Source organism: Leptodactylus fuscus, chromosome 11 (genome assembly GCF_031893055.1).
Source record: "Leptodactylus fuscus isolate aLepFus1 chromosome 11, aLepFus1.hap2, whole genome shotgun sequence".
NCBI lineage: Eukaryota > Metazoa > Chordata > Amphibia > Anura > Leptodactylidae > Leptodactylus > Leptodactylus fuscus.
In genome coordinates, this window is record NC_134275.1 from 44,456,367 (window position 1) to 44,482,079 (window position 25,713).

The window sequence follows — 25,713 nt, forward strand, 5'->3', positions numbered from 1 at the left end:
GTACACGGTTTCCTGATTGCACACATTTTTGTATAAGGCAGGATATCTGCATCAGGCACTATTGTATTTAATGTATGCATCATATCTTATGGCAATTCTGATTGAAAGCAACACCCTATAGCAGGGAGACTCAACTACATTTAGTAAAGATCCACTGACTAGGGTCCGCCATCAGGTGAAAGTCCGGGCTGAACAATTGCTGTTTGTGTCCAGTATTTACATGTCTTAAACATGCCTCCAACTTCGCCCAGTCCTGCGATGCCCCTTTTTGACCCACCCAGTCCTATTGTGCCCCCACACTGTATTAGTGTACACCTATACACTAAGTGTACACTTAATGTCACCACGCAGTACAGTATATTGCCTCCATATACTATGATACGCCATTGGTTCCCCCACACAATATAATGCGCCTTAGTGCCCCCATATAGTATGAAGCCATGTTTGTGCCACCCCATAAAGTATTATACCCTTTTCAGGCTCCCACATAGTATGATGATACATTTGCGTCCCCACGCAGTGTAATGCCTCCAAACACAATAAATCCCCCCATAGTGCCCCCTCACAGTACAGTGTCCCCATAGTGTAACAGGCCCTTAGGATATTCCCTCCTGTATAATGACACTGACGGCGGTCAGAGAAAGACTGACATCTGGACCGCTGTCCCTTTCACATTGATGTATTACAGTAGCTGCAGCAGGGATCGGAAGGGATCGGTCTTTTTCCTGGCCACTCATTGTGCAGCAGCAAGAGGCAAAGGACTGGACATCTGGGGACCGTGCTCCCCCAGCTGAGTACCCCTACCCTAAAGGCATCTTTCCCATTGATTGAAAGTTATAAGGGCTGCTACTATAAGATAAATGGAGACTTGGGTTCATTTCATTGTCTTCCCAGCCTGAATATTCCCTTTAGACAATAAGGTGAGGTTTGAGGATGGACCAAATCCTACTACTACAACAGCGTCATGGCCTTGTATAGAACTAGATGCAGTTTCCTGCCCAGCAGGTGGTCTGTGACAATGAAGGGGCCCCAGGGGCGCATGGACAGCCCCATAGAGCACCACTCCACACTGGACTTGTATGTATTGTATAGAGCACAGCGAAACTGCTAAAGGATTTTATTACAAAAAAAAAAAAGTCCTTTATAATTGTGAACCGCACATTATCGGGTCTTGAGGTATCTTGAGGGTGTTGCACAACCATATAGAGCTCTTGGATCTCTTGGGGTCCTGTACTACATTGTTGAGGTTTCTCTGGGTGCAGTATATTGTAGAGCTTTAGTCTTAGGTTCCTCTTGGTGCTGCCCATTCATAGAGCTCTTATCTTGGGCTTCTTGGGGGGTTGCACATTCATACAGCTTTGGTCTAAGGCTTTTAGGGGTTCTGTACATTTTAGCTTTTGTCATGGGTTTTCTTGGGGTCCTGCATATTCTTCCACCTCTGGTGTCTGGAATTCTTGGGGTGCAGCACATTCATAAAGCTTTAGTCTTGGGTTTCCAGGGTGCTCTTCCATAGAGCTCTGCTGCTGTTAGTTTTTGGGGGTGTTGCACATTTATAGATCCTTGGTCTTGGCTTACTTCGTGTCTTCAAGCTCTAGTCTTTGGGATGCTACATGTTCTTAGCTTTCGTGTTATTTTTTTGGGGGGTCACTGCACATGTGTTGGGGTGCCATACAGTCGTGGACAGTACCAGAGTGTCACACATCTGGGATCAGCCAGTGTAGAAACTTCATAGAAGCCTCAAATCCAAGGAAACAGGCCTGAAAGAAAAGAGAATTCAGAAAAAATTGGGCAAGGACCAGCAGTATGTCGCCGTGTACTGCTACCCCATAGACCAGTGATGGCGAACCTTTTAGAGACCGAGTGCCCAAACTGCAACCCAAAACCCACAAAATTTTCGCGGAGTGCCAACACGACAATATAGACTTAATACTATGCGGATCCACAATTGCGGACAGTTACTGACCAAAAATTACAGTCATGTGGGGCTTTACAGAGCTTTCAATAATACAAACAACGTTGTACTGAAATGTAAAGGTCTCGGCATTTGGTACTTTGAACAATTAATTTTCACTATTTACATCGCACAGGATCTGTTTTATAATTACCGTGTAATATTCTTACATCCTGTACTAATATCACGTCTGCTATAAAACAAATACTGTGTGATATAAATAGTGAGGGGACCCCAGACAGTATTATATGCTCTGCAGTGGGCCCACCACACAATATTATATTCTCCACAGTACCACAGTAGCCCCCCAGTGTTATATGCTCCGCAGTAGGTGTCCCCCCCCCCACAGGATTATATGCTCCACAGTGGCATCCACACACAGTATTGTGTGCTTATAAATAGCCCCCCCCCCAGTATTATATGCTTTTTAGTACACCCCCCAGTATTATAAGCCACCCCAGTATTATACACTCCCCCCAGTATTATAAGCCCCCTCAGTATTATACACTCCCCCCAGTATTATACACTCCCCCCAGTATTATACACTCCCCCCAGTATTATACACTCCCCCCCAGTATCATACACCCCACCAAGTATTATAAGCGCTCCCCCCAACATCATATACACAGTGAGCCACTCTCATACTCACCCCTGAAGAGCCGCCGGCATCCACCTTCTTGTCACTGGCGGCGCTGATGACGTCATCGCGCCCGCGTCGGGGCAGAGGTCAAACTCTGCAGCCAGTGTAGGCCGCGGTCGCGCGATCCGCGGCCTACCCTGACAGCTTTCAGCTGTATGTGCATTTGCACATACAACTGAAGGCAGTGATCGCTCATCAACGGGGAATCCTGTACCGGATTCCCTGTTGGTGAGCGATCCGGGCGACCGCACGCGTGCCAGCATGGAGGGCTCTGCGTGCCCTCTCTGGCACGCGTGCCATAGGTTCGCCATCACTGCCATAGACTATAGCATTGCATTTTTTCTTAATATTTTAGTTGTGTTACTCCTGAGCCTCCTGGTTTACTAGTACAATACTTGGAATACAGGAGTTACAGGAATTGTTCTATATTATTATACTACTACCGTACTAAGCCCTTTGTGTCTTTCAGATTCTGCACTTACTGCGTTGGCAGGAAAGGCTCGTAACATGGCCGCTGTGAAGCCCTTATACAGACCCCGGGGTCCCTCATCTCGTAGGATTTCCCTGAATACATCCTGGACACCTCTATACTGGTTATTAGGAGCTGGAATAAGACGGTAAGATCAGAGGGTTAGTGCACATGGACGGACACAAGATGCTGCTTTTTTTTCAATTCTTCATCCTTTTCAAGATCTCTGCTTGCTATCTGTGAATGTAAAAGTCTGTGGCCTGTGTAGACCTCATATATGTTGCAGCTGAGGGTTTGTTACAGTTGTATCAAGTTTAAGCAGTTCACAAAGCAGCCTAGATGGCAGATGTATACATTGTTCTTGCGCTGATACATTGTAGCGAACCATCAGGACGTGACAGAGATTTATGCTGGAGATATGTTCAGCTCACAGAGGATTGTCTAGACTGGATAAAATTATACAGGAGGTGAAGGCCTCTGGATTTACAGGGGAATGGTCCCAGCAAGTAGAGTTCTTCGAAATGGAGAGAGACTGAACAAAGTATATAAGACATTTTCAGAATTTTATTTAAAAGGGTTTTCCATGAGTTACATATTGATGACCTACCCTTAGGATTGTTCATCAATATCGGGCTGTGGTTGTCCACCACTCAGGCCGCCACCGATCAGCTTGTCAGACACAGCACCATACATTGTATAGTGGTTGTGCTTGGTATTGCAGCTCAGCCCCTTTTACTTGAAGGGGCCTGAACTCCAAGCTGACCACATGTCACTGGCTTGTGAAGCAGAATCCGCCGTTGGCCAGAACACAGCTGCCCCTCCGAGCAACTGAGATATGGGGGTCCCTGATATCAGAACCCCTCCAATGAGATATTGATAACCTATCTTAAGGATCGGTCATCAATCTGTAACTCCTGAAAAACCCCATTAAACAATGATTAAAATATCAAAGTGGTGGTCATAATGGCGGACATATTGGGGAGGGGTTCATCAAAGAACAACATGGACTGAGTCTATTCACCTGTCTGGAACCGAGACTTAAGCACATCCATAGGAATAGCTACTACCCAGTTGCACATGCCCGCCACCCCTCCAGCGAGCAGAATCCGGGCAGCACTGAGGTCACGGACGCTGTGGAGGAAGAGAATGATGAGGTATAGCACAGAAGCATCCATACTGTTCTCACTATAGGACCCCACAATGACTATTTCCCATGTATACCACGTATATGATCAAATATATGACCATACCATCCTATACGGTATTGATAATCTCATCGCTTACCTTCCCCCATGTGGTGTCATCTTCTCCTTCATCCATTCATAGCTCATAAAATACATGCCAGTTGCTGGAATATCTAAGGGTTAAAGTCAAGCATTAGAGGGATATTGCAATTCCATTTATTAAAGAGGACAGAGCCTTCCAAAACTAACATGATCACAGGGTGATCCCTCAGCAAGAGGTCACTTCTCCTGCAGCGCCAGAAATAAAGCATTACATGGTGTCTCTTAAAAATCAATTGTCAATGTAAGGAGTAGATCAGGTCAGGTCATTCTCTGGCTAGGCGATGTCGGACCTGATAATGAAGCTCCGCTACTGCGTTATGTCGGCCATGAGCAATTGAAATTACGCCTGCTTGTGGTTGGTGGAGGGAAAACCATGGGACCATTAACAATCATATCCTCATATACCTCATTAGGTCAGGGAGGAGGTGGCCCCTCAGCTGTTATGCCTGGTAGTGTGGTAGCTGTGCACTTGATGTTACCACCATAGCTAATGCAGCAATGACATTTCTTATTCGGGGGGCGTGGCTAGCCGGCTAGGAGTGCGGACGTGTTTGCTGGAGCTCCCAGTGATCCTGTCCGAATCTCCTCGGCATCCCTACCTACCTTACCTGCCTTGGGTCAGTGGCACTTTGTGGTCTTCCCCAGACCCCTGGAGACTGTTTTGCTGGACCATTTTCCCTCCCTGAGAACTCCGGCGGACTCCTTGCGGCCTGCGGCCTACTCACCGCTCCGAAGCGCGCCGCCATCTTGGTGTCCGGGCCTTTTTCATCCTCGTGCTGTGCGGCGGTCGGGTCCCGTCCTCCTTCCTCCGGTTCCTCCCTGGTGGTGAGCGGAGCCCGTCCAGCTGTGGGGCACTGGTTAGCTGTGCTTCTCCGGTCCTCCTGCGCTAGTGGAAGCCGACGTGTAGCCTGCGGCCTATAGCCGGATGTGAGACGGCGGCCATTTTATGTGGACCCTGCGGTGTTTCTCCTACCCTGGACTGCTTTAATTGCTGCACTGCCTGCTCCCACCTGCTGTGGACTTCCTGCTGCCTGTACACCTGTGTTGAGGACATACTGTGCTCTCCCCCTGCTCCTTGCACCACTGCCTGCCATTGCTTTCTCTGGCCCTGAAATTATAAGTAAGTGACTGTTTGCTGCTACTGCTTGGGGAGTCCAGGAGAGTGCTGAGCCCCTACACCACCATCAGGGGGGGCTCCTCTCCTCTCCCCTAGGCTGGACTTTGTGTATCACCTGGCTTATACCCTGCCTTTTTGGTTGAGCCCTTTGTGAGTGCTGAGCCCCTACTCCAACATCAGGGGGGGGCTCCTCACACTGGGCTCCCATGGAACTGCATTTGCCTGTGAGTCTCCTCTGCATGCCACTTCTTTAAACATGCTTGATTAAACCACCAACAGTGTCACCTCTGGCGGCTCTCAGCTGATTGTTGGGCTTCCTGCTGCTCAACCCCCACGTTCTTTCCGGATCTTGCTGCTGTGTGATCTGCGGCGCTGCTCTGCAAATTTTGTACCGGTCACATCACTTTGCTCTTCTATCCTGATATCCTCAGTTGCGTATCTGACCTTTCCTGCTGTTGCTATTATGCCTTGAAAGAAACCATCCTCTTCCAAAACCCCCAGGAAGCTTTCTGACTTTTTCTCAAGCACCGTTTCGCACTCTTTGCCTTCCTCGCCGTCAGGCTCCCGCTCCCCAGCGAAGTCGCCTCCACGGTCTGAATTGATGGACTCTTTGCCTGTGGAGGGTTCCCCTGCAGCTGAGCGTCCCCCCGTACTGGCCGATGGTGGTAAGAGAAGTTTTGCTGTGTCCCCTCAGAGTTCTCCTTCTGGTAAAGAGCCGGTGTGTAAACGAGTCGCTGAGGTCCTACCGGCCTCTGGTGTTCTCTCTGATTTTGCTCACTCAGATATCTCTGACTTCCCGGCTTCCTCAGACCCTGTTACGTGTGATACTTTGAAAGGGATGCTCGTTCTCCTGCAGGCGGGGATTAACAAGACTGTCTCCTCTGCGGTGGGCAAATTGCGACAGGATATCGATGCTTTGGGAGAGCGGACTGACCATCTTGAAAATAAGATGGAAGAATTTTCATCTGCTCACAATGAATTGGTTGACGCCCATAACACCCTTGAGGCGGAGGTCAGATGGCTCAAAATTAAGGCTGCTGACGCTGAGGACCGGTCTAGGCGCAATAACATTAAGATTCGTGGTGTCCCTGAGGATGTGGCATCGGAGGACTTGGTGGCCTTTGTTCAACGTCTCTTTAAGAAAATTCTACCACAGCTTACTGATCTGGAGCTCACTCTGGATCGAACTCATTGTATTCCAAAAGCGAACTCTGCTCCTGTAGATGTCCCAAGAGATGTTCTAACGAGGGTCCATTTCTACCAAGTTAAGGATTCGATTCTTGCGGAAGCCAGGAAATGTGGTACATTACCAGCTCCGTTTGCATCCATTTCCTTGTTCCCCGATTTATCCGCAGCTACTATGCAGGCCAGACGTGAGCTGGCTCCCATCACCAAGATCCTCAGAGAACGGGGCGTGCGGTATCGTTGGGGCTTTCCTACCAAACTGCTGATTCCCCGCAATGGGGTTTTCCATTCGGTCCCTGATGTGGAGGCGGGCATGTCCCTCCTCCGTAAATGGAAGCTTGCCCCTGCTGACTCTCATTCATCTGCTCCTGAATCCTCAGTGCGGCCCTCCCATCTTACTAAAGAATGGACTGTGGTGGGCGGTCGTAAGTGAACTCTTTCTCCGCTTCGGCGGACTGACTCGCCTTGCCCAACATTGATTTGTTTATATTGTTTGATTTAGGTGACCTGTGTGCCTTCCTAATACTCACTCTCACTGAGTGTTACTGACCTGTTCCCCCTCCCCCCCCCCAGCTGTTTACTTTTGGTTATTCGGTGTTTTTTGACACTATGCCATTTTGTTTGCATTCTTTGTTCTTATCTCATACCTGGAATGTCATATGGTTATTATGCCTGTTCATACATACTTTCTGCATCCTTGTTATTTTGTGTGTAGCCACCTGGGTCTTCCGCCAATTTTCTTTAGTTTGTTACTATGGTACTCCGTATATCTTCACTTAATGTTAGGGGTCTGAATAGTCCCTGTAAGCGAAGCTCTGTCTGGAGGGAGGCCCGTCGCCTTCGCTGTGACGTGCTTTTTCTCCAGGAGACTCATTTCTGTGCTGATAAAAGCCCTAAGTTCTCTAACCCTTCTTTTCCTCATATATATCAAGCTTCTTGCAATGCTAAGCGTAAGGGTGTTCTTATTGCTGTGCGGGACTCTGTAGCTTTTTCCCTTGACTCCACTTTGGTTGATCCCGGGGGTAGGTTTTTGGGGCTTGATTGCCATATTAATAATGTTAAATACACTTTGGTGACTGTCTATCTCCCGAATCGTTCCCAGGCGCAATATTGGAAATCTGTGCTCTCCAAGATCCGAACTTTTGCTACTGGTATGTTGATTATTGGTGGGGATTTTAACTGCTTAGTAGATAACTCTCTGGACTCTTCCAACCCCAAGAGACGTTCCCCTATATTATCCTCTTCTTTGATTGACCAGGGCCTTTATGACGTCTGGCGTTGTCAACATGGCGGGGAACGAGATTATAGTTATTTCTCTTCTTCGTCCTCTTCCTATTCCCGTATTGATTTTTTCCTTACTGATAAAATTGGGCTGATGCAGGCGGAATCTACTGATATTGGGCTGATCACTTGGACTGATCATGCTCCGGTGTCTCTCTCCTTACATGAGAAATTCTCCACTGCTATGCCTACCCAATGGCGCCTGAATGAGTATATCTTAGATCATCCCTCCTATGGTGAGCACCTTCGTGAAGCCCTGAGGGAATATTTTTCCCTCAATTCCCCCTCCGTGTCAGACCCTCATGTGCTCTGGAATGCCCATAAGGCATATATGCGAGGGATGCTTATTCAGGCGTGCGCGAGGGCCAAAAAGGAACGATCTAAAGACATAGATGCTGCACTTCGCTCCCTATCCTCCCTCTCCGCAATTAATAAGCTTAATCCTACCCCCATTGTCTCTGCGGAGATTAGGCAATGTCAACTCCGATTGCAGGGCCTTCTGGCTTGCCAACAGGACTTAGCTTTTAAACGTTTTCAATGTCAGGCCTATGTACATAACAGTAGGGCTAGTGCCTTTTTAGCCAGAAAGATCAAACAGTCACGCCCCAAAACCCGTATTGCTCACCTCGTGGATGATTCGGGTGCTAAAGTAATTGACCCCCGCCTCATTGCAGAACAGTTTCGCTTATATTATAAGTCTCTGTACAACCTTAGGGATGATCCCCAGACATACCAGCCGTCTAAGGAGGACATAGATAGATTCCTAGACTCTGTGGCCCTGCCCCGCCTTTCCCCTGCACAATCTGTCTCCCTGGCCTCGCCTATCACCTTGCTTGAGGTTACGGAAGCTATAGCCTCATTGAAGCCACTAAAGTCTCCTGGCCCTGACGGCTTCTCAGGGATTTATTACAAGAAATACGCAGATATTCTATCTCCTCATCTTTTAGCTGTGTTCAGGAAGGCGGCGGAGGAACAATCTTTTCCGGAAGAAATGTTGTCGGCCACTATAGTGACCATCCCTAAACCCGGCAAATCTCCCACTGCCCCGGCTAATTTTAGACCTATTTCCCTTCTGAATACAGATATCAAATTGTATGCTAAAATCCTTGCTGAGCGGTTGCTCCTCCTTCTGCCCCAGTTAGTTAGTCCTGACCAGGTAGGTTTTGTATTCGGTAGGCAGGCTCCAGATGGCACACGGAGGTTCATAGACCTTATTCAAAAAGCCGAAAAAGATGGTACGCCTTCTTTGCTTCTAGCTTTGGATGCTGAGAAGGCTTTTGATAGGGTCCACTGGGATTACTTGGACAGCCTCTTGGATAAGTTTGGTATGGGGCCAGTCTTTAAATCTGCTATTCTAGCTCTGTACTCCCACCCGTCGGCTCGTGTGCTCTCAACGGGCTTCTTGTCTGAACCCTTTCGGATCTCGAATGGTACCCGCCAGGGTTGTCCTCTTTCCCCTATTATCTTTGCGCTGGTGATGGAACCCCTGGCGGAGTCCATTCGGTCGGCGGAAAATATTGAGGGTATTACTGTGGGTCGCCAACAGCATAAAATCGTCCTATATGCTGATGATGTTATACTGGCCCTGACTTCCCCTGGTCCCTCCTTGAGTGCTGCTACGGAGGTTCTCAAGGAATTTGGTAAAGTTTCTTATTATAAGGTAAATTCCTCCAAATCACAGATATTGCCTGTTATCATCTCCCCCTCGTTGAGACGGGATCTCAGTTCTCAATTCCCCTACCAATGGAATGACTCCCGTATAGCTTATCTTGGCATCTCCCTGACGGCCTCTAGCTCTGACCTGTTCTCTGCCAATTACACTCCCCTTCTGACCAAAGTTACTTCCCTTCTTGCCTCTTTCTCACAGCCGATGTTGTCTTGGGCTAGCAGAATTGCTATTGTCAAAATGATGGTGTTACCTCTAATCTTGTATATATTTCGTACAGTCGCTATCCCCCTCCCTGACTCATATTTTACTAAGCTTCAGTCTATCCTTTCCACCTATATTTGGGAGGGTAAGAGATCCAGGGTCCGACTTAAGGTGATGACACGCCCTTGGTCCCATGGGGGTGCGGGTGTCCCAGATGTTAAAAAATATTATATGGCGTCTATCCTAGATCAACTTAAGGTCGGGTGGGATGAGACTTCTAAATGGCGCTGGGCCGAAATTGAGGAAAGCCTTCTGGATGCCCCGCTTATGAGTATTTTACACCCTAAGGATTCGAGTCCGCCGATCACTTCCCCTCCCTTACTGAGTATTAGGGCCTCAGTGTCTGCTTGGCGTTATTTTTTGTCATATACCTCCAGGGAAGACCTGGTCCCTTTGTCGAAGCTACCCATATTATATTTAACCTCTTTTCTCCCCCAGCTGCGACTCCGTGGATGGGTCTCTAGGGGCCTCTATAAAGTGGCCCATCTGTACTCTGATGACGGGTTTAAGTCGTTCTCCATGTTACAGGAAGAGTTCCGGCTCCCTAGAACAGACTTCTTTAAATATTTACAGTTGCGTCACTTTTTTCAATCCTACGAGCCCTCTAGATTGACCTTTCCCAGGCTAGCCTTAAAACTGTGGAATAGGTCCTCGCCTGTTAGAGGTGGGTTGTCTGTGTTTTATGGCTTTTTCTCTGTCCCCCCCGGAGCGGGTCAAGCCTTTTCACCTGCTCCGTTGGGAAGCGGATCTTGCCAGAACCATCCCTCTGTCGGACTGGTATACGGCAGCTGGGTTTGTTAAACGTGTATCTAAAGGGGCAGCACATTGGGAAACGGCTTTGAAAATTATGCTGAGGTGGTATAGGACTCCGACCCAAATGGCGCATATTGATCCTTCTTGTTCCAGACTCTGCTGGAGGGGATGCGGTCAAGTGGGTTCATTCTTGCATTTGTGGTGGGACTGCCCACCGGTTCGAACTTTCTGGATAGCGGTATTTCATTTCATGTCCGCCATAGCTGGTTTTGATATCAGTCCTTCTCCTGGTCTTGCCCTTTGTTTCTTAGACGTTGGTAGTTTTCCCTCGGAGATGCAGGTCATCCTGGGTCAGATCGTGCTCGCAGCTCGGGCCATGATAGCTCGCCAGTGGAAGTCCGCTCTTTGTTTGACCTTAGCTGAGCTATTTCACCATGTGAACTTGGCATGTACCTTGGAACGCCTGTTGTCCAACAAAAACCATACTTACGCCAAGTTTCGATCCCAGTGGTCTCTCTGGATTTCCTATGTGGAGTCTAATAAGGGTGTTCTTTCTCCTCGGCCTCAGGCCGCCCCCATGGGGACCCCTTGATCACTATTTACCCACTATGTTGTTATCCCAGGTGGCTTTATTTTATTTTATTTAATTTTATTTTTCGGATGTATTTTATGTTTCTTTGGTATTGTATTCAGGTATGTGGTTATGTTGTTTATGTTACTGTTTGGTTTTCTTGTTCTTTTCTGTTCCTATTCTGTCTCCCCTATTTCTCTTTTTCTTGTTTCTTTCCTGTTCCCTTTTGGTTGTGTTCCCCTTTTCATTCCTTTCCTGTCTTCTCGTCGAATTGGTGTCTCCGTAGCGTCTGTATATCTGGTCCTTTGGTCTTTGTATGTTTGGTCATGTTGGTGTCATCCATGTATTTAGGTTGCAGCCCGAAGTTCCAGCTTATAATTCCTATTCTACTGCTTGGACTCATGCCGATTCTTCTTATGTTTGTAATTGCTTTTTTATTATTTTGTAAAAGTTTTCTTCTTTTCAATAAAAATCATATTTAAAATAAATGACATTTCTTATTCATGGTGTGGCTTACTTTATGCTATTTACCCCCTCCTCCCTCCCCCAAAATTGGAAAACAGACAACCACCCACTCTGCCAGCTAGAAGAAGCCATGCTCTTCTCTTTATAACAAGTAGAGACAGGTATATGAGAGAATATAAAGCCGTCTATTCATGGCAGGTGGCTTGGTGCCTAACCAGTAAGTGCACAAAGCGGCTTAAAGGGGTTGCTTGGATTGTGGTATCAGTCCTAGTATTCAGTTAAAGGGGCATTCCCATCTGATAAAGTGATGGCATATCACCAGGACATACCATCGCTGTATAATAAGTGGGGGTTCAACCTTTGGGAATGGATTGGCTGCAGCACTGCGCCTGCTTCTGGTTTCCCTCTTGGGTGAAGAGATTCAGCCCCATTGTCATTGCCAGGACCATTGAGGTTCAGTATTTTGTATTGTCTCATGATGCTAAATAGGCAAGTTCTAAGGTTGGTATCTAGACAAGCCCTTTAAGAGGCAGATCTGTTACTCAGATATGAAGCTGTGGTAGTTACCTCTCAGAAGGGTAAGGACTGTACCCCTGTACAAGCTCTGGATACCCTGTTCTCGAAAAAGCTGTCCAGCACAATCCATGGGCCCCAAAAATCTCTTCCTTGGACTATTTGCCTGAGCCTTAAAAGGAGAACAATGGGAGATGTGACCGATGTAAGGTATGTTCTATCACACAACTGACCTGTAACTTCTCAGCTGTTGCGAAACTACAATTCCCAGCAGACTGTCGGGGCATGCTGGGAGTTGTAGTTTCCCAGCAGCCGAGGAGCTGCAGCTCGCACACGTCTGATCAGGGCAAGAGATTGTATATTACCTGCAGCAAGCACTTGATCCTTTCAGCGGGTACTACAATTATGGCGGCAAACAGTCCGGCCAACATTCCTGCCGAGAACATCTGGTGCGGTCTGGATCGGTCACAATGGAAAAAACATAAAGTGAAAAAGTTACACATAGCAGATATATATCCTGTATGGCTGTATAGGATGTCACCTAGCTTTCCCAGTCTTCTGAGTGGCAACTCTCATATCGCTGTGGACTGTTTAGGGTTTTGTAGTTTAGGAAAGTTGGGTGGCAGCTTGTGTTAGGGCTGTATATATGTTGTCACCCAGCTTTTTTAGTCTTCTGATGGACATGGGGTCCTATCTATGGCACATTAGTGACTCCTATAGCATTGCATAAACTTGTTGCTTAGGATTCAGGAGTCTAGGAAAGTCTGGTGGCAACCCATGTGACGACTGTAATGGCAACCATATTGGTTCTGCCATAGCTTTCTCAGGCTTCTGAATGGCAGGGTTGCCTATTTATAGTACAATATAAGATCTGGTAATGTACCATATCACTGTATAACTTGCTCAAAGCTCAGGAGTCTAAGAAAGTTGGGTGATAACCCTGGCAGCCATAGTGGTTGTTACCCAACTTACCCAGACATTGTTTTAAGTAAAATAGGTGAAAGGAATTTTTAATAATTGAATATGAGAGGGCGACTCTGAGTCTTTGGGCTACTGGTAATTTTCAGGTTTCGTTGACTAGGGGCAGGGTCATGTTTTGTTTTCAGATCCTGTTGTATAATGGGTTAATGTGTGGTCAGATAGAAATATCTATTATCTCACCGCAGTTTGTCACGTGGTTCATTTTGTTGGAGCTTCTTCCCCAGACTGAAGCCGAAAAACGTCATTGCCATTATCGGGGTGACTCCAGCCAGAGGGGCTCCCATCCCTTTATAGAGACCCCATAATCCCTGAAGAAGAAGAAACTCAATTCATGAGGATTGGACATGACTTCGTCATACATAGGCTAGGCATGGGGCAAACTTGCCTACTATTCAAGGTCTAGTCACACCTGTGGGCAGGTACTGTATTAGTGCGTAGTATTAGGGTAAGTTCACACAGAGTTTTTTGGTCAGGGTTTTGGTATTGTCAAAACCGGACCGGAAAACGCGTGAGTGTTTCCTGAGGTGTTTTTTGCCATTTGAAGCGTTTCCTGAAGCGTTTTTTGAGGCGTTTTTCAAGGAGTTTCCTGATCCGTTTCCTCTTGGGGTGTGGTCATGAAGTATATTTAAAAAAAACACCTAGCGTTTCCTGATCAGATTTTTGCCAAAAACGCTTCAGGTTCCGCTTCAGGTTTCTCAAAAACCAGGAAAAACCAGCTCACATTGACTTGCATTAAAGCCGCGAGCTGGAAAACGCTCGGGTTTCAAAAAAGAATGAACATCTCGCTTCTTTTTTGCCGCTAGCGGAAAAGACTCAGAAGCGTTTTGTATACTTTGAATGGTGAGGCGTTTTTTGGTTCAGGGTTTGGAGGCGGATTTCTGCCAAAACCCTGACCAAAAAACTCCGTGTGAACTTAGCCTTAAGGAAAGGGCCATAAGAGAAGAGGTTCTCCATACATCCTGCTGATGCCTTGGTGTCATTGAACTCAGCCATGCCAAGATTGAGAAGTTTAGCTGGACGCCAAATACCAGGACCCCAATCCCAGAGAACCTCTCTAAAGCCATGTCCACACTTGATGAATTTACTGTACAGATGACAATGCAGCAAATGTGAATCTGCAGCAGTTCAGACTGTCCATGAGTATCAGCCCCAGATTTGTGTCAGGCGAGTCCTTAGTACAGGTATCAGTAACCTCTGGTACTCCAGCTGTTGTGAGACTACAACTCCCAGCATGCATGCTTGCTCTGCTACTCTTGAAATTCCAATGGAGGTGAATGGAGCATGCTGGGAGTTGTAGTTTCACAGCTGCTGAAGATTGCTGGATTAAATCCCACATGTGTGAACATACCCTAAGGGGCTGTTCACACAGAGGAAATTACCACTGATATTTGAGCCACATTCTGTCTCAAATTCGCCTCCAAATTGAACGAGTGATCAGTGCTTTTTTTTAGGACATTGAAGTGTCCCACTTTATCTCCCCACAGATTCCCGCAGATTTACATGTCCGAGACTAACTTTGAGTAACCCCATTGTGTCTGAGGGTAATCTGTGAGCAAACCTGCAGCGGAAAGCCAAGGAAGACTCTCCCAATTCCACAGTGTGAACATAATGTGGTTTCCAGTGATGCAATATATCGGATACTGATGTGGCCATGTGGACGCCAGACATGTATATCAGCAGGTTTGGATTCCTGGGAAAGCTGCGTGTTAGCAATATTGGTGCTAGCTATATTGATTGTCTCCAATCTTTCCTGGCCCCAGAAAGAAATCAGGATCTACAGAATGGGATCTCTGCCCTATATGTGGTCCGCCTGTCTCCCCGCATGAGGCCTGTACATGGGATTATGGATTACATTGTTATATCCATACACTGAGTGTTTTGTTTTGAAAGGGAACTGACATCCGTCCTTCTTTCTCCTTCACCAGATCCCGCCCAGAGTCACAGCTGAGTATCTGACTCCAGCCTAGGATGAGGGGGTGCGCGTTCCTATTTCACTCCTTGGTGAGTCACATATAGCTGCAGAAGGAGCAGAGCCGGGTCGGGGATACTGAGGTAAGGTGCAGGAAGTGAGCGACACAGTCTTATTCATATCTCCTTAGTACTGATGTGTGCGGCTGTGTATTCTAGTACATCGCTGTATACAGCACTCTGTGTGATGCCTGCAGGGTCATTCTTCTCTGCATGTATTGCAGGGTCTTCTGTGTTACCCCCCTGTCTCAGATAAGTGCACGCACATGTATAGGGTGCAGTCAGATGACACCTCTGCCCAGGATAAGAGGGACAACTGAAGGATTCAGGGGGCCCTATAGAGTGACTCAGGAGATCAGTGCTGCTCTGTGGTCAGGGACTTCACGAATCTTATGACATCTTCCTGTGACTTGTCAGAATATACTTTTTGCTGGATTTCCTCTTGCAGTAGATATAAGGTATACAGCAGTTATCGTCTGCTGTCCATTATGTGGTCACATATCTATGGCAAGAGACATGGACAGGATCAGTGTCTACACCGTGCATGTGCATGTACAGTACGTGGGCAGCACAGCTGCTCTGGGGTGTCACTTGGTGCCACTTGGTGCCACCTGCTCCTCCTTGGGTGTGTGGATTTAGGACAGGACAATTGCCCCTCTCTTCTGGGTTGTCGTAGTCAATAGTCAGGCTCAGAGTTTCCATACATTATAGTCATGTGTAAAATTACAGCCTGTAAGTCAGCACCAAAATAACCTTCCTAGTTAAGGAAAATCGTGCGCTGGGACTCCTCTTGGCCCATCTACTTGAATGGGGTCATGCTGCAGTTTCTGTGCCATCTCCGTATCAGCGAGGGTCACAGAAGTCAGACCCCTATTTAATCTCTTTGAGGGGTAGGTTTATGCTTCGATACTTCACATACATATGTTAATGCACATCAAGTATCAGAATATTCCTCTTAAAGAAGGTTTTTTTTTTGTTTTTTTTTAATGTAGATTGTGAGCCCCATATGTACATTTTTTCCCTATCAGTATGTCTTTGTAGTATGGGAGGAAATCTACGCAAACACCGGGAGAACATACAAACTCCTTGCAGATGTTGTCTCTGGCAGGATTTGAATCCAGGGCTCCAGCGCTGCAAGGCTGCAGTGCTAACCACTGAGCCACCGTGTTGCCCCCTCTTAAAGAAGTTTTCTAGGCTTATCAATTGCTAACCTAGGTGACCAATGAATGTGATGCCACATGGTCTGTAAGGTAGAAGCTTCAGACATCTTCTGGAGTCCCTGGTGTGGATTGGTGACCTGTCCTATTAGAAGTAAAGCAGAGGTCAGCTCACCTGACAGTATGCACGTGATCCGGCCTTTGATGCATAGTGTGAACACAGCTGCCAGTCCAGCATTGTTAAAAGTCCATCATTTTATTAGTAAGCCATTACAATCCATGTACACAAACAGACTAGCACAAACCTATAGAATCCATGCAGGGCACCCCTGGGGATCGCTGGTTTACACAGTTCAGACCTGAAGGCCACAATGCATACACGCTATAGGTTTCTGTTTGTGTACATGAATTGTAATGGCTTACTAGTTAAAGGATGGACTTTTAACAATGCTAGATGGTTGTTGTGATGTCATCAATCATTTAAGCCTGGAAAATCCCTTTAAATTGTTATTAATATGACCCTGTGGGTGGTGTACCTGTACCTGTACCATCCCTTGGGTTTCCCTGTTGAGAGTTGCTTCACCATGATTATTACATGGGACCCCACACAGATCATCCATTCTAGCAGCCTCCAGGTGGTTGCTGCATCAGCTGATCTGTGCGGGGTCCTGGTGTCAGACCCCAGCAGATCACATACTGATAACCTACCCTATGGATAGGTCATCACTATGAAAAATCCGTTTGGGGCTGGAAAAACCCTTTGACGATTTGCTGCACAAAAACATCAGTGCCTGCAAAGACACATAAAGAAAGCAGAAAGCAGTCGCAGTGTGTATAGTAGTGTTAGTATAGACATGCTGTGCTCGCTCTTCCTAGGTAACCTTGTGGTCAGCTGGAGTCGCTCATAGTCACCTGTTGGGAGACAATCTTTCGGAAGCAGTCCACCGTGTTGTTATACTGGAGCCTCTGTCCTTCTACAGGTCGGGCCTGGATTTGTAGATTCACCTGGAGACACAGGTATTACGGTATTACACGTATAGCCTGCCCCACACACTGGTGATATCACATCACATCTGATATGCAGTATTGTGCAAAAGTTAAGTTTCTCTTTTCCTCATTCACAAGAATGAACTATTAACCCTTCTATGTCTGAACGCATTCTTATTTTGAAGCATTTTTGTTCACCTGCCTAAAACTTTTGCATAGTTCTGTAAATGCAAATATGGTAACTTCCTGACATAATGTTAAGTTTATGAGTATGGCTGCCATCAATAGTAACATAGAGCTTGTAGTTTGTCACAATGTATCAGCTTAGCTGCTGACTGCTAGGCCTGATTTACATCTGCATTTGGTATTCTGTTCGGGGAGTCCGCTTGGGGACGGAATACCAAACGCATTGACAAGTGATGACTTTATGAAAGTACACGGACCCCATAGACTATAATGGGGTCCGTGTTTTTTCCGCGCGGTGTCCGCACGACACATGCAGAGAGAAAAGAACTTCATGAACTACTTTCCTCTCCACATGACTCGTGCAGACACCACACCGAAAACACACGGACCCCATTATAGTCTATGGGGTCCGTGTACTTCCATAAGCTCACCGTTTGTCAATGCGCATGGTATTCCGTCCCTAAGCGGAATCCCCGAATAGAATACCGAACACAGATGTGAACCAGAGGATTATCCAGAATGTATACAATTGTAGCAAACCCTCAGCCGTGTAAAGTATTAGGTCTGAACCTGGATGTACACAGGGATATTCCTATTCACTGACAGCCGCAGTGATCTCCTGACCACCCATTTGCTTAGGATGTGCAGTCCAGTTCAGAAAAGGCCAGGCCAGTGCAGAGCGGGGTAGACTATAACAGGGCCTTAGTACTGAATCGGCAGTGAATCCCCTTTACTGTCTGGTTTTGTGGGGGTCTCACAGGTCGGACCCCCACCATATGTCCTAGCAATATGTCACCACTTTATAAGATGTGTATACTGCTTTAAGCCTTGTGCACCATGGTCACCAGTGGGCAGCCACATGCTAGTGACTGATAATACATTTTGTCATTAGTCTGAAGACACTCCCAGATCTGAGAGTGCAGATAATACATAAACCCGTCTGTGCTCCGTATATCTGATGAGAATACTTCAGCAAAAGCAGTAAAGTGGTAAGTACTGTCTCTCTCATAAGGTCAGGGTAAGTGGACATAGATCCTTGGGGTCTTTGCACCTACTATGGTTTAGAGCTTTACAATGAATTCCGTATAAAATTTTATGAGATTGTCCACAATTCAAAAACAGCGCCACACCTATCCATAGGTTGTGTCTAGTACTACAGCTCAACTTCAATGCTATAAATAGGGTTAAGCTGCAATACCACACACAAACTGTGGGCAGGTGTGGCGCTGATTTTGAAATAAAGCAAACATTTTTTTCTAATCCTTGAACAGGACGAGCAACAAAGAGAGCAAGGATTGTACATTGGGTGACTCTGACTAACCAGTAGTTCTATAGTTTGTAAAAATGGCTGTCTTAAAGGGATTGGGCCAAGTTTACAGCCACAGAATAGGTGTTAAATGCCTGTTTGGTGATGGTCTAACCAGTGGTACCAACACCGTGTGAAGAAAAGGGGTCCCATATCCCCATATGAATGGTGCGGCAGGTCGAGGATGCATGTCATTCCTCTCACTCAGAGAAGAATAGAGCGTTTACCAGAGTCATGACCTGCAAATTTGCCCCATTGCCCCCATCCCCATATTGATGACTAAGTAGGACCTCACATTACCACAGCAGGATGACCCCCCCTTCCCCCCCTTCAGGCAACCATATTGGTTATAGGCAAGCCCAGCTTAAACTCATCACTTACCTTGACAGTGTCCATGGGTTGTCCGGCCAGGGTGAGGCACACGCCGCCCATACCTCCGGACACAAAGTACTTGACATAAGCCAGCAGGTGACCTCCATTCTCTGAGGACATGTATGTGACTCCAGCAGGCTCCTGTGTCTATGAGAGGTGTCTGCCCCTGGGTGTGGGAGATGACACGAGGTGGGATTGAAGATAAGCGTGCACCCTGGAGACACCACACCAACCGTGTAAGATGCTGATAGTGTGCAATATGTGTGCACAGGAGTCCACTTGTGTGAATGGAGGAACGTCAGTGAATACAGGGAGTATAAGGAAGCAGAGGATAGAGAGATGATGGGGTATATAGTAGGAGAGGTGTCGCCTGCAGCGGGGTCAGCGGTGCCCTGTTATTTGCTAGCACTGTCATGCAGAGCTCTTGCCAGGTAGGTTAAAGTCTATGAATGAAGTAGCGTAATACGTGTTACTGTGTAACCCACTGTCTGTAACACCCTGTCCTGAAACGTTCAAGTCATGGAAAGAAAACCTGACCCACAGACAGGGACAGAACAGCAGCAGTTCTCAGTTCTAATCTGTGTCTTATAGGGGCGCTAGAGAATCATGTACAGCTTTTTCCACCTCCTCGTCCTCCTCATCTTATCGCCCTGCGTACGGCCCTTCAGGATCTGCGCCTTTAATGCTCAGCACCTGGGGGAGAAAAAGGTGGCCAGTGAGGATATCTTTAACATTGTGGTCAAGGTAAGGAGGGAAACACAATCCGAAGACTGACACAGTCTCGGATTTGAGATATATGCACAGACAAGATTTGGCAGATGTAGTAGAAAGGGGGTGGAGACGACTCGTGTTAGGGTAAGTTCACATGGCGGAATTTGCCGCCTACCATTCATTTCCGGGGAAGGTAAATGCTTCATTTTCCTCTACCCAAAAAAATCAGAAGGCTCCTGCTTGATCTTCAGTGGGTCTGTCTGAGCCTCCCATTGAAGTGAATAAGAGTAGGAAAACTTTCTGCAGTGGATTTGGCATGGTGGGTACCACGGCAGTTCCATCTCCTGTGTGAACTTACCCTTAGAGATGTTTGACGACATTGCTCTTGATTCCTCTGTTATATATGTACAGATCGTACAGCGATGTGACATCTCTCTGCTCCAGGAAGTCCACGATCCTAAAGGAAACGTGGTGTCCAAACTCATGGCAGCCCTCAACAGGTGAGCAAGAGTATATGGGTTGTATAGAGTTAAAAAAAAAACAAAAAAAAAACAAAAAACCATAGCTGCATTTTTCCACAAACAGCACCACCCCTGTCCATAGGTTGTATGTGGTATTGCAATTCAGTTCCATTGAATGAAGCTGAGCTGCAGTACCATCCACTGCTCATGGACAGATGTGGCGCTGTTGCAGGAGGAAAGCTATGTTTTTGTAGTTGTCTAGTAATGGTGTTAACCTCGTCTTTTTCCTCACAGACCAGAGGCCACCTTCTTGGCAGTGAGCAGTCCGTCCCTCGGCCGAAAGTCCTACACAGAACAATATGTCTTCATATACAAGTGAGTGCTGCCGTCACATTGTCACCATACATACAGGTGCCAGGCACGGCGCGTCTCCATGGTAACAGACAACAAACAAACTCTACGTAGTCTGATCCTGCTGTACTTGTCATATATATTACCATAAAATAGGGGAGACCCTGGAAATGGACGACACAGATCCGGGACCCCTGGAATTGGGTGGAGGCGGTTTCAGCAGTCACATCTAAATTTAGGTTTTAGTGGATTTGGCTTGAGTCAACTTCCGATGTCCTCCTGATATCTCTGTGACATTCTTAACCCCTTGTAGGTCTTTTAAGATCAGCGTGAAAGATCAGTACAAGTATGAAGATAATGATCCAGCGGCGCCTGATGTGTTTGCTCGGGAACCGTACGTCATTCGCTTTGCTCTGGAGTCGGCAGGTCAGTGGTCAGAAGTGAGCAGGGCTGACAAAATGTGAGGTCATGTGACTATGTTGTGTGGTCAGCGTCCTCACCGTCAAACTATAGGCTCATATTAGTATATATTAATTGGATTGGTGGTAGATCCCTGACAGCGATGTAATACACATGACTACCTCTAGGTGGTTGCTCATTGCTACCATAGTTTTAGGGCTGGAAAGTTAATGGTTAATATCTCTGTAGCTCTGCAGGATCTGGTTATAATCCCGCAGCACACAGAACCAGAGAAAGCCGGGATTGAACTGGAGGCTTTATATGACGTGTACACGGATGTCAAGAGACGCTGGAGATGTAAGGTATGTTACTGCCACTAGGGTGCGCCTGCTACGATTATTTTAGTGGCTATCTACACTGACTAGTAAAGGGGGGACGTTACTATGCCCTGTTAGGGGTTGTCCGTACTTTAACCCTTTAGGGGTCTGCATTGAAGACTGATCTCTGATCTCAGCTGCTTAACCCATTAGATGCTACGTCACAAAGGAGGGAATTTATTAACCCATCTGTGCCAATTTTCCGGAATAGATGGGTGTAATTGTGATGCACCTTTAACGCATGGCCCTTTTCTTTGCTAAAGATGTGCCCCATTCCTTGTTCTTTGCATCACTCCCCACTGACCATGGGCTGGGGTCTCTTCATAATTCAGGTACACGTCACTCAGGGACTTTATTAAGACTGGCGTAGGGATCGGCAGTCTTAGTCACCCTAATATCTAAGAGGTTGATAGAAGGTGGGGGCTCCCTCTTTCACCCTATCAGCACCCAGCCATGAATCCCATGCTTGCCAAAAGGGGGCACTGTGCCCAAATTGTCCATAGTCTATGGTGGTTACAGGATAAACATGGTCTCCGATTCTGTGCTTCTCCTGCATAATGCAGTGTGTTCCCCCAGAGCTGTGCTCCCACCCTTCACACCACCATGCCATATCCTATGACCAGGATACCCCTGGTATATGTCATCCATATAGGATACCCCTACCATTCCTGGGTCCACTGCTTAGGAAACGACATGGGTTCAAAAGTGCAAACAGTGCTGACCTCACGGAGTGTCCTTGTAATGTATGAGGTCAGAGAGTAACATCCCCTACGTCAGCCATGTTGTCTCTCTCCACTGTTTATCTTTCTATCGATTCTCCACAGAACGTTATTTTAATGGGCGACTTTAACGCCGGCTGCAAATACCTGTCCAAGAAGAAGATGAAGTCTCTCCGGCTCTACAAGGACTCAGATGTCCAATGGCTGATCAATGACAGCACCGACACCACAGTGAAAGAGAGCACGAGCTGCCCATACGACAGGTCAGGGGCTCATATACACTCTACAATATCATATTATTTAGAAGCGAATAGTGCTCATAAAGGGATTATTCTGAGGTTTATATACTAATGATTGGGCCTTAGGATAAGTCATCAGTATGTGGTCGAGGGATGGCTAATGTGTACCAAGCACAGCGCTATACAGTACATTATACAGTGATTGTGCTTGGTATTGCAGTTCAGCCCCATTCACTTGAATAGGACTGAGATGTGGCTGTATCATGTGAATGATGAATGTGACATGAACAGCTATTGATAAACAGATATTGATGACATATCCTAAGGATAGATCATCAGTTAAAAAGTTCTGGAAAATCCCTTTAATGCTGTAATGTAATGCTTTATTTTCCCGGGGAAGGTGTTGCAGGGGAAATGATTACTTCCTGTAATGTTTTCCTAACCATAGCAGATCCCAGCAGTACAGCACCTAATGATTGGCTGATCTTCAGGTGACCCCTTTAACAAAAAGGGATACAATGGTGAGCCCTTTAAGGAACCATTCTTAAATGACTGTGTCTCTTTTAGGATTCTGGTTTATGGGCAGGAATTGACAGGTTTGGTGAAGTCAGCTGGAATTTACAACTTCACAAAGGAGCTACAAATGAGCGAGGAAGAGGTAGGAGGGGGCGGAGGGGGCAGTGTCTTGTCATGAGCCTCTATCTCTCTATCTATCTATCTATCTATCTATCTATCTATCTATCTATCTATTTCATATCTATCTATCTATCTATCTATCTATCTATCTATCTATCTATCTCCTATCGATCTATCTCCTATCTATCTATCTATCTATCTATCTATCTATCTATCTCATATCTATCTATCTATCTATCTATCTATCTATCTATCTATCTATCTCCTATCGATCTATCTCCTATCGATCTATCTCCTATCTATCTATCTATCTATCTATCTATCTATCTATCTATCTATCTATCTATCTCATATCTATCTATCTATCTATCTATCTATCTCCTATCGATCTATCTATCTATCTATCTATCTATCTATCTATCTATCTATCGTATATTGATGACAATGGTTTTTCTCCTCGTTAACCCTTTCTTTCCTCTATACTTCTAGGCCCTGAAAGTCAGTGACCATTACCCTGTGGAGCTGGATCTTGACCTGGTTCTTGGTTGCAGTCGGACTCTTCTTCCATCCTTGTCTCTCATTGCTCTCAGCCTCCTGTGGTTTAAGGTTCTCGCCTTAGGCCAGCAGTGACAGCCTCGCATCACTTGCTTGGGTCCCTATAATGGACCCCCCTTGTAGCAGCCTGTGTACTGGGCTGGCCCCAGACACCATCATGGGCCATGACGATCACTGTGAAAGGAGCGTATATGTATACAGATGTACATAATGGATCGGGCATTGACTTACAGGGTAGCTTCCTATAGGATTCTCATAGTCCTATGTCAGACTGTATATCTGGACTGCCTGGCTGTCTCCCCTTGTGACTCTTGTCTTGTGCCTGACTTTTACTTACATGTCTACCTCCTGTTGCGCCCCATCTTGCTTACTGGTGATAGTTGGTATTAGTCACCCCTGACTCTTTCCCTGGGGTGTATATTTGTCATACAGATGATATTTTTAAGCTCTGCCATCTCTACCTCCCTGACGCCTCTTCTGTCAGGCATTACCTCTCAGGGATAGTTACCTTAAAGGGGAATTCTGGGACTATAGTTTCTCCTTGAGACAGACCATCAATATTAGATTGGCAAAGTTTTCCACCTGGGACACCCACTGAGGAGCTTGGGTGAGCTATTTCCTAATTCCTAGGCTGGTGACATCATGCCCATTGGTCATGATGCAGTTCAGTCCCCAATACCCAGCACAGCCACTATACAATTTATGGCGCTGTTCTTGATAAGCAGTAAAGAGGCCACAACACAGTAGCCCCTTCTCTCAGCTGATCTGTGGGGGCCTTGGTGTCAGGCCACTGCATATATGATATTAATGACCTATTTTAAGGACAGGGAATCAATATCCTGGAAAATCCTATATCATTACTTTTGTCCCACCTAAACAATCCTGAGAATGACTTCTGCTACGTGACATTACTGTGCCACTAGAGGGCGATGTGCCAATGTGATCTAATGCCCTCTGCTGGCAGGAACATAGAATGCAATGTTCTATAAAGTGACCCACAATAGGCAGATTGATCATTGTATTTATACCAATTTTTGTACCTTTTTGTGTTCACTATTCTAACGTGTGATCGGGGCATCAGAATACAAACTTTTCAGATCAGGGCAGACTCCTATGTCACATATATGTACACCCATGACATCAGGCATGTACTGTGGCGATGTATACAGTGACAATGTGCAGCAATAAATATTTTCTACTATATATGTTGTGTCTCACTATTTTATATTGTTGTTCGTCCAGATTCAAGGTTATGGCCCCATAGTTGTTTGGCTTCAGTCGCGGGGAACCAAAATTTGACCCTAAATTTGACATTATATTCTTTTTACCTCTTGATGCCCCCCCCCCCCCAAATAGTAGACACCATTTTGTATAAATTCCTAGGCTCCTCCATTAGGTGGCATCACCTCTTCTGACATGTTAGTAAATACTAAAGCCTACTGGAGCATGGTTTTTGTTACTTTGTATTATGCCACTCCTCTGCTGTTCCTCTTGGAAATATATGAGTAAATTGATAACCAACATTTCTCTTGCCAAAAGGATGTGGACGTACACGTAGTGTGCAACGACATAAATACCAGTTGTCAGTTGTTAGTTGTCGTGTATTTCCAGGGGGAACAGCAGAGAAACAGCGCAATACAAAGTTCCAAGTATTTACTACAATAGACATTTTAGGTGAGCTGAATCAGGTCAGCTCAATTGTTATATCTAAATCTGGGAAAGCTGAGTGATTCCATTCCAGCTTCTATTGGGATTGTCACACAGCTTTCCCAGGCTCCTGTATGACACATAGGCCTAACTATACAGTGATATGGCTGCTGGTGATATTTGAGACTATATAAAATAAGAGCAGCAAACTAATAATTTAAAAATATTTCAAATTCTAAAAATCTCTAAAATATAATATATATAATATATATATATATATATATCTAAAACAAATTACGGTAAACACAAATTATAAAAATATATTATATAAAAAAGTGATATAAAATAATATAAAAAGTAATATAAAAATTAAATTATTAAGATATCTAAAATTAAAAAATATTAAGATATATAAAAATGTGATAGGAACATATGGAAAATACAAAAAATATTAACCATGTATAAAATGTAATCTATAATACACAAATAATAAAAATATA

At 45.9% G+C, this 25,713-nt stretch overlaps 2 protein-coding genes across 3 annotated transcripts; one reads left to right on the forward strand and one right to left on the reverse strand.

Moving 5' to 3' along the window:
- Positions 1-1,255: 1,255 nt before the first annotated feature.
- LOC142184358 (mitochondrial carnitine/acylcarnitine carrier protein-like) lies at positions 1,256-19,274 on the reverse strand. The gene is made up of 9 exons (XM_075259169.1): positions 19,128-19,274; positions 17,180-17,272; positions 13,323-13,450; positions 12,527-12,617; positions 12,216-12,333; positions 4,345-4,417; positions 4,082-4,191; positions 3,074-3,195; positions 1,256-1,757 (listed from the first exon to the last, which is right to left on the reverse strand). Exons 1-9 carry the CDS (start codon positions 19,236-19,238, stop codon positions 1,695-1,697), a joined length of 909 nt encoding a protein of 302 aa, XP_075115270.1. The 5' UTR covers positions 19,239-19,274; the 3' UTR covers positions 1,256-1,694.
- Positions 17,177-24,706, forward strand: DNASE1L1 (deoxyribonuclease 1 like 1). Of its 2 annotated transcripts, none has more exons than XM_075259157.1 (9): positions 17,177-17,284; positions 19,710-19,862; positions 20,241-20,329; positions 20,585-20,665; positions 20,955-21,067; positions 21,290-21,402; positions 22,242-22,399; positions 22,943-23,033; positions 23,501-24,706. In XM_075259157.1, exons 2-9 carry the CDS (start codon positions 19,725-19,727, stop codon positions 23,639-23,641), a joined length of 924 nt encoding a protein of 307 aa, XP_075115258.1. In that variant the 5' UTR covers positions 17,177-17,284; positions 19,710-19,724; the 3' UTR covers positions 23,642-24,706. The 2 variants fall into 2 exon arrangements, with proteins under 2 accessions (XP_075115258.1, XP_075115259.1); XM_075259158.1 differs by lacking the exon at positions 17,177-17,284 and adding an exon at positions 18,400-18,429.
- The last annotated feature ends 1,007 nt before the right edge of the window (positions 24,707-25,713 follow it).

Excerpts from the sequence above, each read along its gene's own strand:
- LOC142184358 (XM_075259169.1), bottom strand. The coding sequence starts at position 19,238 with ATGTCCTCAGAGAATGGAGGTCACCTGCTGGCTTATGTCAAGTACTTT. Across the intron at positions 17,273-19,127 it reads AACCCATGGACACTGTCAAG|GTGAATCTACAAATCCAGGC; the intron begins GTAAGTGATGAG and ends CTGTGTCTCCAG. Across the intron at positions 1,758-3,073 it reads GAGCCTTTCCTGCCAACGCA|GCCTGTTTCCTTGGATTTGA; the intron begins GTAAGTGCAGAA and ends CTTTTCTTTCAG.
- DNASE1L1 (XM_075259157.1), top strand. The coding sequence starts at position 19,725 with ATGTACAGCTTTTTCCACCTCCTCGTCCTCCTCATCTTATCGCCCTGC. Across the intron at positions 20,330-20,584 it reads CTCATGGCAGCCCTCAACAG|ACCAGAGGCCACCTTCTTGG; the intron begins GTGAGCAAGAGT and ends TTTTCCTCACAG. Across the intron at positions 22,400-22,942 it reads ACGAGCTGCCCATACGACAG|GATTCTGGTTTATGGGCAGG; the intron begins GTCAGGGGCTCA and ends TGTCTCTTTTAG.